The sequence below is a fragment of the Rattus rattus genome, chromosome 17, assembly GCF_011064425.1.
Source record: "Rattus rattus isolate New Zealand chromosome 17, Rrattus_CSIRO_v1, whole genome shotgun sequence".
NCBI classification, from domain to species: Eukaryota; Metazoa; Chordata; class Mammalia; order Rodentia; family Muridae; genus Rattus; species Rattus rattus.
In genome coordinates, this window is record NC_046170.1 from 30,135,430 (window position 1) to 30,148,136 (window position 12,707).

The 12,707-nt window shown below is 43.7% G+C and overlaps 1 protein-coding gene across 1 annotated transcript in view; it reads left to right on the forward strand.

The window, feature by feature from the left end:
• The window catches only part of Hydin (HYDIN axonemal central pair apparatus protein), a 351,132-nt gene that overhangs the window by 167,297 nt on the left and 171,128 nt on the right, over positions 1 to 12,707 (forward strand). The window contains exons 20-22 of the mRNA XM_032887538.1: positions 4,915 to 5,153; positions 8,821 to 9,079; positions 10,935 to 11,078. Coding sequence (XP_032743429.1) covers positions 4,915 to 5,153; positions 8,821 to 9,079; positions 10,935 to 11,078 — 642 coding nt within the window. The remainder of the gene's footprint in view (positions 1 to 4,914; positions 5,154 to 8,820; positions 9,080 to 10,934; positions 11,079 to 12,707) is intronic.

Consider the following 12,707-nt stretch of genomic DNA (forward strand, 5'->3'; position numbering starts at 1 on the left):
ACTCAAGTCTCCATCCTGCCTTTGTCGCTCTCTAGTGATTCGCCAATGGCCAGAGTGTCCAAGTGTGTCACAGTCGGCTCAGCTGAGGTGTGTGTGGGTGACTGTGTGGAATAAAAGCCAGTCCTCACCTCTGTCCCAACTCGAGAACAAGCTGATACTGTGTCAACCCATTGAGCCCCAGGGGTCCGTTATAGCAGCTACCATTTCCTTATCTAAAAGTAGCTGTCTAGAATCTCAAACTGGAAATGTAAAAATGCCAAGATAGAAGGACTGCTTAGCCCAGGATGAAAAATTCATTTCCATATATCGCTTTAACGGTGTAGGTCATGCTGGAATTATTTCATTCAACCTCCAGTGACAAAGACACTCACCGGGAGGAACGCAGCCACCTGGGTCCATTTTTAAATGGCTGCAGAAGATTGAATTTGCATTTATAGTTCTTTTGGAACTCACTTTGATGCCATCTTTGTAACTAATGCCCTAGAGGATTGGTCTGTTTTCACTTTAGGACTGGTTAGAAAAAAGTCTTTGGGACATGAATTAACAAGCTATGTCGGGAAGTATTTCTTTGAACCCAAATATGAACATAATACTGTGACGTTCCTTCCATCCCTGTAGTTTCTCTTATCAATAACGGTTCATCTACCCTCCTTAAAAGTAAGTATATAGGAATATCTTTCTAATTATACATGTGAGGCAAGTGTGGGGCATGTGTGTATGGGAGGAGTGTGGGCCCGTGTCATCACATGAAAGCAAAGGATGTCATGTGTCCTGCGGTCAGTCTGCCTTGTTTCCTTGGATCTCCCACTAAACTTGGAACTACACTGCTGACCAGTGAGCCCCGGAAATCCTGTCACCACCTGCCCCACAGCTGGGGTTACACTCACACAGGAGTGACCACACCCAGCTCTTTACAGGAGTCCTGGGGATTTGAACTCAGCTCCTCATGCTTGTACAACAAAGTTTTTAACCACTGAAACTTCTCCTTAGTCTAAGACATGTAAATGGCAAACATCAGTATCTGAACGCTCTGGAGAAGCAGGAATTGACAGATTCTAATACTCTACTAGGGTGGGGTGAATGTGAGTGATGAAGGTTCAAAGAGATTTGGGGGAAGAGAAGGCGTCATGCAATATTTATCTCCCCACCCCACAGGTGTCAAATATCTCTGTCCAAGTCCTAGTATGTCTAGATCAATCTTTAATGTCTAATTGTTTTCCTCTACTTGTGTGTCTCTAGAAGGTTCCACATTCAGAGATTATGAGGAATGCTAAGACTTTTGACTTTGAGTCAAACCTACAATTTCTATGAATGCCAATGTCGAAGTAAATTTTCCCCAGCACCGTTCGTGAATCTGAAAAAAAAAAGTTCTTCTGGGATTCATTTAATTCATTTACATTTTCATATGCAATTTTCTTGTTTCCTACGTAGGCTTCAAAGCACAGGGAAAAGTAACTAGCTTTCTGGTCTGTATTATATCTATCCTCAATCTCAAATTGGAAAGTGAGCGTGCGGGTTTAAACATCGGGTTTTCCTTGTACGAGTCCTGTGAGTCAGTTCCTAAGAGAGTGGCTGATGGATCCCACTGACCAGATCCAGCCTCCCAGTCTGCACTGGAACTAGGCTGGATTTGGAATGTCATCTTGTGAGACATCACCTGTTGTCAGACTCTTAACTTTTGCTCATAATCTGTACTTTTTCCTCATTTGCAACAACCATTAGCACAAGCCTAGACTAAACCCTCCACAAGTTTGTCAGGACGTTTCTGACTGATGGGTACCATTGTATGTGAGTCGCATGGAGTGGCATGTATCTTGATATTCCTCCTTTTTATTGGAAATACACCCTGGAAATTAAATGGAAGAAGGACACTTTTATTTTTAGTTTTATCTTTTTTTTTAAGATTTTATATGTATGAGTGTTTTGCCTATGTGTATGTATATGTGCTGGTCTGTGAGTCTGGAGCCCATGGGGGTCAGAAAAGGACATCAGATCCCTGGAATAGAGTGACACATGGTTGTGAGCCTCCATGTGGGTGCTGGGAATCAAACCTGGGTCCTCAGAGAGAGCGGTCTTGCTATTAACCACGTGGCCTTCCTCTCTAGTCCAGCAGAGGATGACTTTAGACTGGAAAAGCTAGTGAGAGCAGGGAGTGAACTTTACAGTCACTTTTAGATACGCTGTTTCCTCCCCACGCTTGTTTGTTTGTTTGGGGTTTTTTTGTTTTGTTCTGTTTTGTTTTGTTTTTTGAGGTCTTCTCCTGAGCCCAGGACTCAGAGACGTCTAGGAAGCCAGGGAAGGTTTTCAAGCAAATAACCACATTCCTATCTAGTGACCTGGAGAGTTTGCTTCACTATTCTGGAAGCTTACATACCATCCCCCTGGCTTTCCTTTTGTAGCCTTTTCTCAGTGTATTGCTGGTAGGAACTAAATATTTTGTAGAAGTAATAGCTTCCCAGAAATAGGACCAGAGTTAAATGAAAGGAAATAGCTATCAAAATGGAAGGACGATGCTTCCTATTAATTTTGAAATCATTGCCTATATGTACAATTAGAGAGTAGGTTAGGCTTTTTAATCAATAGTGATATAATTAGGAGCACATCAGTTGTTAATTAGGTCTAACTTCACATTTGTGGGAATAATACATTTGTCACAGTCAGAGGATTCGAACCTGCCCTCCTCCGGACAAGCGCCATGTTCTGTAGATTTTCTCAGGCACTTTCTCCCCAGCCTCCTCCTGACTTGCATTTCTGTTGTTTACCTGGCTTCTCTGAATGTCACATCAGCTCCTCGAGGGGAGAAAATGTGCTTTGGGTATTTTTATATTTCCACAATACCTGAATATTAGCAGTTCTCCCAAAGGCTGAGAATCTTACAAACATAAATATCAACTATTGAGACCTAATTTGGAAATTCAAAATAAAAAATGTGATAGGTTCGTTTAACTGGATATTACACTCAGGCTAAAGAGAGAATTAATGAACTGGACGAAAACTGAGCAGAAATCATCCAACACGAATCAGGGAGTAAAAGTAAAGAAATGTAATTAAGAGGCTAAGAGGTGGTGTGTCAGTTAGCTATGCCTCTCTGTGACAAAACGACCACGATAAACAACTTAAACGGAGAAAGGCTTACCTTTGGCTCCTGGTCTCAGAGATTTTCAATCCATAAACACTTGGACCCTTTGTCCCTGTGACAGCCCGTGGTGAAGCAGACCCCTTCACTTCATGGCAGTCAGGAGGTAGAGTGCAATGAAGAGATGTTCAGGTCCCAGGATCACCTTCAAGGAACGCCCTAGCGACCTCACTTCCTCTAACTTGGCCCCACCTCTGAAAGTTTCTTCTGCATCCCAAGGGCATCACTGACCCCATGTTAAGTCTTCGTGGGTCCCCAGGGGACACTCTAGGCCCGACTATAACTGAGAGGTAATTAGGAAGTTCTAAATCAGTAAGAGGTAAAGGATGAGGCAGAAATAATATTTAAATAGACACATATTGATAATTGTCCAAAAATAAAAAAATCAAACCAAGGACTCTAGAAAGAGATCAAATTCTAAGCAGAATGCTCCGCGGGCATCAAAGACAAGGGCAAGTTCTAAGAGTAAGGTATAGATTACCATCAGAAGCAGAAACCATATTTTAATTGCTATTTATTTACAGCACAAGTCTTTTTTTTATATATAATTGACATCTCATCTTGACCTCAGTTTGACATCTGAGGTTTTCCTCTGAATCTGAGCCGCAGGATTTGAAGGACTAGAAAGTACAGCGGTGCATTCAGTCTACCCTACGTAACTCCAGGGAAGGGCCCAGAACAACGCATAGTGGCTCAAAACGAGACGTGCCCGCACCTAATACAAGGAAGAAATACCGAGTCATTTGAGCTGTGAGAACCTGAAGTAAAGAGATTACCCTACACAAGAATGAACGAGCTAATGTCAAAATAAAAGACTGGTACATGCAGTCATCAGTCTTTACTGTTATTCAGTTCAAGCTGGCCTTGAACTCAGGCTCCCCCTGCCTCTGGCTGAGAGTGTAGGTATGCACCACCGTACCTGGCTTCATTTGTCAAATATTGGTTAAGTGTCTGCTGCGTACACTGTATTTTACACGCACAGCTCTTACTACATCCTACTGTAGATACTTAGGATGTGTCTGTTAAAAAAAAAAAAAGCTAAACACACAAACCAGTGACAAATGCCTCCTATGCAAAGCTTATATTCCAGTGCAGGAGACAGTAAGTATGATAAGGGAAACTGTTAGAAGGCAGTAAGTGATAAGGAGAAAGTTCTAGAGCCAGGCGAGAGTGGCCAGCGGTGCTAAGGTGGGTCAGCCATTTCCAGTGTGGCGGTCAGAATGGGTTGGCTCAGTATCACGTCCAAGTCTGAGTCAGCCTCGTAATAGATTTCAAAAATAAGTTTGCATTTTAGCTAATGAAATTCTTTTATAACACGAATATTTTTATTTATTTTTATGAAATTCTTTTAATTCCGATAAAAACACAGAGAAGCCCGGGTGACTTCCCATCATGTTTACTTAAAACGCCACTCATCTTTACTCTACAAACTTCTCCTCTGAGAAACATTTCCTTGAAAATTCCAGAAGGAAAGCTGGCCCTCCCGTTGGCATCACGAGGTTAGAGCGGATAACTAGTTGAGAGCTTATCATGGTCATTGTGAAGGGGAAGAGACACAGTGAATCTTCATTCCAAAGCGGAAGGGCGACCGTGCTCTTCAGACTCCGGCTGTTGTTTGAAAAGGGAAGTTAACAAACATCCAGCTTCCTTGGTTCTAAAAAAACTTAAAATAAAATGCTAATGTTTCTCTCTGAAGTTGAATTCTACAGTGCGGGCCATTTGAAGCAGAGGATTTTGACACATCCAATACCCAGTTAACTTGTAGTTTTCTATTGCAGGCAAACAAAAAATCCCTTTGGACGGTTAAACCCAGTGAGGGCTCAGTTCCTGCAGAAGATGACATTCCACTGACGCTGACTGCCAACCTGAATGACATAGTGACGTTCAAAGACACGGTCATCCTGGAGATTAAGCACAGTAACACCTACCGGATCCCCATCCAGGCCACTGGGATTGGTTCGACCATTGTTTCCGACAAACCGTTTGCTCCAGAACTCAACTTGGGATCGCATTTTAGGTAGGGAAACATGGAGCATTCGTATAGGTAATTACATGCGTCTTGGTCTTAATTAAATAGAACTAAGCCCCCTCCATCCCTGTCCTAGCCTAACCTCACTCTTTCCCTCCTTGGTGGATGTACTGGATATAGGAAGGCGTTTCCTAGACGCAGCAGCTCGGTTACATCTGCTACAAGAAGACACTTCCACGCTGTCACTCTGCGCTCTATTCCCTTTCTGTTACTAGGCTAAAACAACTTAGGGGAGGGTTTATTTCTGTTGGCACTTCCCTGTCACCGTACATCACTTGCGAGAAGCCAGAACTCAAGTCAGAACGTGGAGAAATGCTGCTTGCTGTCTCATGCTCAGACTCTTGCTGAACCAATTTCCTCAAACATCTCAAGAAGCCCAGGGACTAGCCACGCCCACAGTGGGCTGGACCTCTGACGTCCATTACTAATGAAGAGTAGATCCCGCAGACCAGCATGATAAACGCTATTATTTGAACCTTTCCAACTTGGGCCCGGCAGAATGGCTCCCGCAAAGAAGGGTGGAGAGAAGGAGAAGGGCCGTTCTGCCGTCAGCGAGCCGGTGACCCGAGAATACACATTCAACATTCACAAGTGCCTCCACGGAGTGGGCTCCAAGAAGCGTGCTCCTTGGGCACTCAAAGAAATTGGGAAATTTGCTGAGGTAATGGGGACTCCAGATGTGCACATTGACAGCAGGCTCAATAAAGCCGTCCGGGCCAAGGGAAGAAGGACTGTTCCGTACCGTATACAAGTACGTTTGTCCAGAAAGCGTGATGAGGACAAGGAGTCACCAAACAAGCTTTACACACTGGTAACTTAGGTGCCTGTTACCACATAGACGGTCAATGTGGATGAGGACTAACCTGCTGACTGTCAAATAAAGTTGCCAACTGCCAAAAAAAAAAGTTATTATTTGACTCTGGTTTTTGGTTTTCCTTTTTTTTTTTTTTCTTTTTGCTTTTGTATTTTGTTTGTCCTAAGATCCTAGGCTGTATAGAATTGACAGTTGATGCTAAGTGATTATTCTCCAGGCTTAAAAAAGGGGGCAGTGACTACTGTATGTTTGATTCAGAGTTTCTGCCATAATCTTCCCTCTCTGATTTCAACACCCCTCTCATCCTCTCCACAAATGGAGAAAATACGGACTCAGCTTAGTGTAAGCTTAGAGTCTACCTAGAAAGGTAAGTCTTTGCAAAAGTAGCAGGCATTGCCGAGCCAGTCACTTTGGACAACATATTTCTTCTATTTGCTCCCCCCTCCGCCCCCATCACAGCACCAAGGATCCCCTGACTACCCAGGGAAGGCTATAAGGTCTGACTACGTCAATAGGAAGCAGTGCAGCAGAGACCCTTCGAGCAGTGCAATTGAGTATGTGTCTAAAACACCCGAGGTTTGAATGTAGCCGGTGGAGGATTTGTGTGAGATTCACTCCTGGTTCCGCAAAGGCATTATGTAGTTATCAGTAGCGGATTCCCAGGGTTTGGCTGGGATGCTGTACTGAGAACACACCTACAGCTGTCATTCCGGCCTTCTGATGTACCAGTCCTGAACCCGACTCACAGGTGCTGTGTTCTGTGGAGTCCTTGCCACAGACGGACTTCCCATCCACCCCTCCTCTCCTCTGCTTTAGCTCTCAAACATGGCTCCCAGTTGTAAAATGCAACAAGCAAGAGCGACGTAAGCAATGACCCGGGGAGTTGAGCTGTTGGGTTTTTGCGTACGTTCAGGTGTAACATCAAACATCAAAGCTTTCCTTTCTACTTTATCTCTTGGCCATAAGGAAAGGCATTTGCGATTGTATAGTAATGCTTCTAATTTCTTACAGGCACACAACAGAAACCAATATTCTTCACACCGTGTCTAATTGCTTGGGACTCTTCTCAATCTATAAGTAGCATCAAATATCCTCTACCCAAAGGATATGGCAACCCTTGCCTGGAAATTTGAGGGCTAGCTAGCAGTTTTATGAATATATAAACAAACTGTTGTTATTAGCTATTCAGTTCCCCTCTGTCTAAAGCTTGGTATTCTCCTTTTTAACACATACTCTTGATGCCAACAATACTCCAAAAAAAAAAAAAAATCAGCAAAAGCCTTGATGGGCACACCATAGCCCACTGCCTGTTTCTATGAAGAAGGTTCTGTTGGCTTGCAGCCAGTATGTCTCTGGCCATTTTCACACTAAGAAGAATGTATAGAGACAGGTAGTTATGCCTGAGATCGTATGGCCCAAAGATCTAACGTAACATACTTCAGCCCTTTACAGAGGAAGTTGGGCAAACCCTGTACTAAAGGAATGGCCACATGCCACCTTTTTTCTGGTTGCAAATTTGGGTGCAAATCTCTAAGATATTTGGAGCTTTTCCTCCCATCCTGATATGGAAGTTACTATGGTTCTGGTGGATGGGTTTCTGTGGTTATTAAAATCATACCGTACATAAGTGGCAAAGGCCAAAGTAATTTATTAATAATATATATGTTTACTTTTTCTCCCCCAAACTTACCATTGGTCATAAAGTTAAATTGTTGGGTAGAGACCATTCTGTTGACTCTGCCCCACGAACCCAAATATTTAGAGTTTTTAAATGACACCTAAAATTACTTCTCCTGATTATTTATTTGATGTTACAACTTACCTGTGAGAACTCCCATTTCCTGAAGTCAAGCAAATGGGAGGGAGTCTCAAAGCCTAATAAAATCTTATAAGAAAAATAAGCAGTTGATGAAAAAGCGGGGTGTTCGTCTTGTAGCCGCTGCTGTTGTTTGTCTCACTGTGTAACCTTGGTTGACCTGAAACTCCCTATGTAGGCCAGGTGAACCTTGAATTCATGGTGATCCTCCTACCTCAGCCTTGTAAATGCTGATATTACAGGCATGCAGTACCTTGCTTCTCCTTGGATGATCTTTTGTCCTTAAAGAAAAATATTATGATTAAATCTACAAATTGGATGGACATATACACGCACACGCACTTCTGGCCTTCATGAGTACACACACACACACACACACACACACACACACACACACACACACACCACTTTAACTTTTTTCATTATATCTTAGAAATTCCAGCTCCCTCATAAAGAGCTAGGCAAATAAGAAGGTCTTTCATAAGTACCCATGAAGTAGAGAAAGAATGAATTATTGAACGAAACAGTTGCAACTTGGAATCATAAAGAAGAAAAAAAAAAGTCTGAGAAAAGTGTCTAGCCTCGTTGGTGTTCTTTTCTACTTCAGTCCCGCCCCTGCGTCCTGTCAAGGCTGACACAATCCGTGTCAATCACATTGAACATCAAAGTAAACCCACCGTCACCAGACATATCTCAGTCAGGAGACGTGTGTTCAACATGTTTCAAAAGCAGATTTCTCCAGCTTGGGTACTTTCCTTTCCTTACTTCAGAACCATCTTTCATTAAGAAGAATGCTAATGCTGTCTGTGTATCCTACACTGGGCTCTACCTGCTGGGGGAGACAAAGAAGGCATGGGAGGCCTTGAATCTTAGTAATCTTGTGACCTAGACTCCCTGAATGGTTGTTTTTGGGTTTTTTTTTTTAAGTCTTCTTTTGTTGCTCATTCTATAAGTATTTCCAACAGAACAAACCTAATGGGTGTCGTCAAACCCAAGAGCCCTCAGTACCTGCCCTTCTTTTCCAGCCTGGATACCCACTATTACCGCTTCAAGCTGACCAACAAAGGACGGCGGGTCCAGCAACTGTTCTGGATGAATGATGACTTCAACCCCAAGGAAAAGCAGAGTAAGAAGGGCTCTACTGGTAGTAGCCGCCACTCCAAGGTCTCCCAGGAATCCACAGATATCGGGAACCCCGTGTTTCAACTCCACCCTGTCAGGATGGAGTTGTACCCAGAGCAGACAATCGACGTGATACTCGAAGGCTATTCTGCCACGCCCAAGGTAAGAGGAGAGTGTGTTCAAAAGCTGGTTTTCTCCCAAATAATTCCCTGCTGTACCCTATCTGTTTCTTAGGAATGCCCCTTGGCAATCAAAGGATGACAAGGGATGTGGTTTCTCAAAGACTACACATGCAGCACTGGGTTACCATGGCAGCATTCGTTGCTTTCAAGGTTCAGCTCTGCTCGGTTTTCCCTTTGTTTCTATAGCTACCATAACCCCAGCCTTAAAGGACCATCTAAAGCATGTCCTCATTACACAGTCAATGCTAAGCAGCCAGCTAATCCCTGGTCAAAAAACATCCAGTTTTCATTCCAAGCAAATTTTCTTATTAACACTCAGCAATCTTTTTTTTTTTTTTTTCCTGAAAATAGAATGCTTTCACAGATGTTCTGGGCCGCACATCCCTGATTTCTTCTCTTCCTTTCTTTGTTTTTTGTTTATTTGTTTGGATGATTTGGTTTGGTTTGCTTTAGTTTGGTTTGCTTGTTTGTTTGTTTGTTTGTTTTGCAACCTTGCCTGACTAATTGACACCCCATTTAAAATCATCCTGTTTGGGGTGACCGAAGAGATGGCTCGGTCGTTAAAAACACTGGCTGCTTTTGCAGAGGATCTGTGTTCAGTTCCCAATACCCATGTGGCCGCTCACAATCAACTATAGAATTCCAGTTCCAGAAAATCTCACGCCCTCTTCTGGCGTCTTCAGGCACCAGGCACATAAGTCACACACGTATACACATACAGACAAAGCATTCATAGACATCTAATTTTGTGTAGACGAAATAGGCATGTTGCTTTCCAACAACGAACTGTTTTGTATACATCAGTTCCACACATCCAACCTAAACCCCTTAAGCATATTGGCACTGTGTATCTCTTTACAGTCCCTTGTGGCATTTGGAAATCACCAAATACCTTTAAAAGAAAACTGAAATCACCCAGGAGTTTTTCCCACCCTAGAAACAGAGATAGGTTGTTCCCATAAGCCCCTCCTTAGGAAGCTTATGGGGAGACACTGAATTTTCTCTTTACAATAAGAAGCAATAAGAAATTGTCTTCTGGGACTGGAGATATGGCTCAGTGGCTAAGAGCACTGACTGCTCTTCCAGAGGTCCTGAGTTCAAATCCCAGCAACCATATGGCGGCTCACAACCATCTGTAATGGGATCTGATGCCCTCTATCTGTGTGTCTGAAGACAGCTACAGTGAACTTATATAGAGTAAATAAATAAATCTTTAAAGACATTGTCTTCTGGAGATAATGTGAGTCATCTGGTCCATTGGCCAGCTTCTTTAGGGTCACAGATTCCGCCTTATTTCCTTTATATTATTTCTTCACAAAGTATTTTCAGGCAGAACATATCTTCCCGGCATAAAGGGAATAGAAGGAGCCTCTCACTGGGGAGTCTTATCTGTCGCATCCCTTTTCTCATTATTTTGACTGAGAGGGTACCATGAGATAAACCCTTCAGGACACTACGGCTGTAAGGATGCACATAACCCATGTCCTAACCTTGAGACACGGTCTGTAGTAGAAGCATATTTTTAATGTAGTTACCAAGAGTAAGCATGGTTTTAAGAGGCTTTAAATCTGGCCCACCAGGGAACTAAATCCACCTGGAGCTTCAGTTAAAGCATCCCTAAATGGGCTTGCAAATCAGGAGAATGTCGGGTTTTTTAACAGCCCAATCCTGGGGGCTCGACAGTCCAATCTGTTCACAGCATATGTAGACTCTTTGGCCCGTCCTGTGTTATAAAGCTCTGGCCTTCTTGGACCCAAAGACATTATGATATTGGTAAGTCGATAAGTTTTCTGAAGGATGGTTGTTTCAAAACTGCTACTGTATGTTGTGTGCAGAAAGTCAAAGAAAAGCTGGTGTGCCAGGCCATCGTCGGAGCCCAGAAGGGGAAAAGCTTGTTGATGTCTGTGACCATCATCTGCGAGTTTATAGCTCCAGTGATCCAGCTATCCACCAGGCAGCTCATATATCGGCTGGAAAAGGTCAGCGGGGCTGGGCTAGGGAGGGCTGGGTGTTCTAGCCAGAGCCAACATGTTCGTGCTTCCATTTTAGAAGCCTAATTCGTTGGCGTCCTGTTAACGCCCGTCACCAAGATTGGGTTATTTTTCTTCTCAAGTTTCAGAGGCCTAAAAGTTCCAAATGTAAGCCTAGAATTCTCTGAAATGGAAATCCTGTCTCCATCATTTCCAGTGTATAAGACCAAAGGGAAGGGGGTCTATCAGTGCAGAGCATGCATGAAGTGTGCGGATGCCCCACCATTTTGTTTTAAGTTGAGTAAACATCACTTCAGAGAAAGGGTTGGAATAGACTCAGCAACAATTATAATAATTAGAATTAATGACTACCACCTACTGATTACTATTGCTAGGCTTCCATGCTCATTTCTCTACATCTCTCCAGGTGTTCTTCACAAGAGTCCCACCGCGATAGGCTCCATTGTGTATATCCTTGTGATACCCATGAGGAAGCTACACAGCCCCTACAATTTCTACAGAATAAGTAACCAATGAGTAGATCGTCTGTCCTAGGCTGAAGGCTGCACTGGTGAACTAAGACACGGTCAAAAGCTGAGAGACTGGTTGAGGTGGTGGACAGCACACAAGTCAGGGAATATCATTCTTTGAACCCCAGCAGTAACAGGTTAATGGACAGCACCGGAGGTGTGGCCTTGGTTGTACGTGTGCTCATTCTGAGTTTACTTCCTCGAGCTGGTGCTCCAAGTTGAGCTTGAAGTTAAGGTAGAAGTGACTCTGAGGACAAGGGAAGAGGAAAGAACTCCAGGCTGAGGCCTTCTGTTGGGGGAAAGGCCGAGGCAGACATGAGAATTGAAAGGCAACCCCAGACAGAGAACATGCCAAGAACATCTGGTCACCCTGGAAAGAGGTTATACCAAGGATGGCGGGGGACTTTTAGAGATGGGGCAAAAGCCAGATATGTTTGGCGTGCCCGCTAGACCTGTTCTGGACTTTGGGGTTCGTTCTGGGAAGCTGTTAAAGGACTTCAGAAAAGAAGACAAACATGGCCATGTTTATTCATTAGAATGTTGTCTGCTCAGCAGAACATTTATTTATTCAGACTCTTCACCTGCCAGACACTGTCTGATGCTAGTAATTCAGCTGTGAGGATAGCTCTTCCCTGGTGAGTCCCATAGCCTACTGGGAAGGCCAAGCATTCACTAAGTCGTTGTCCCATGATCTCATGCTGTCATAGGAAACCGTGTGTGTGGCTATGCCTTACCCACCACAGGGCGGTCAGTTGGACTCCTTTTCATCACCTCAAAGTTTGTAGGGGGTCACTCAAGGCCATCGAGGGTGGAAGTACATTCCATCGTGCTTGGTTCAATGAATGTGTTGAACACCCCACGGACAAGGTTCTATGTTAGGATATGAATGAAGGAACCTTACGAAGTCCAGGGACTCAGGGAGACATACAAGTTCAAGTCAAACCGAAGTTTCGAATGCCTATGATATACAAGGCACCTACAGTGTCTACAGAGGAGAAAAGATTCTGGCTTTGCCAGCTTGCAGACCACATGGGTGTTGAGGAGGTTAAGTAAGAGTCTGAGTGGCAGTAGAGCTGGCCGTGAGGCTGACAAACCCCACAACACACCA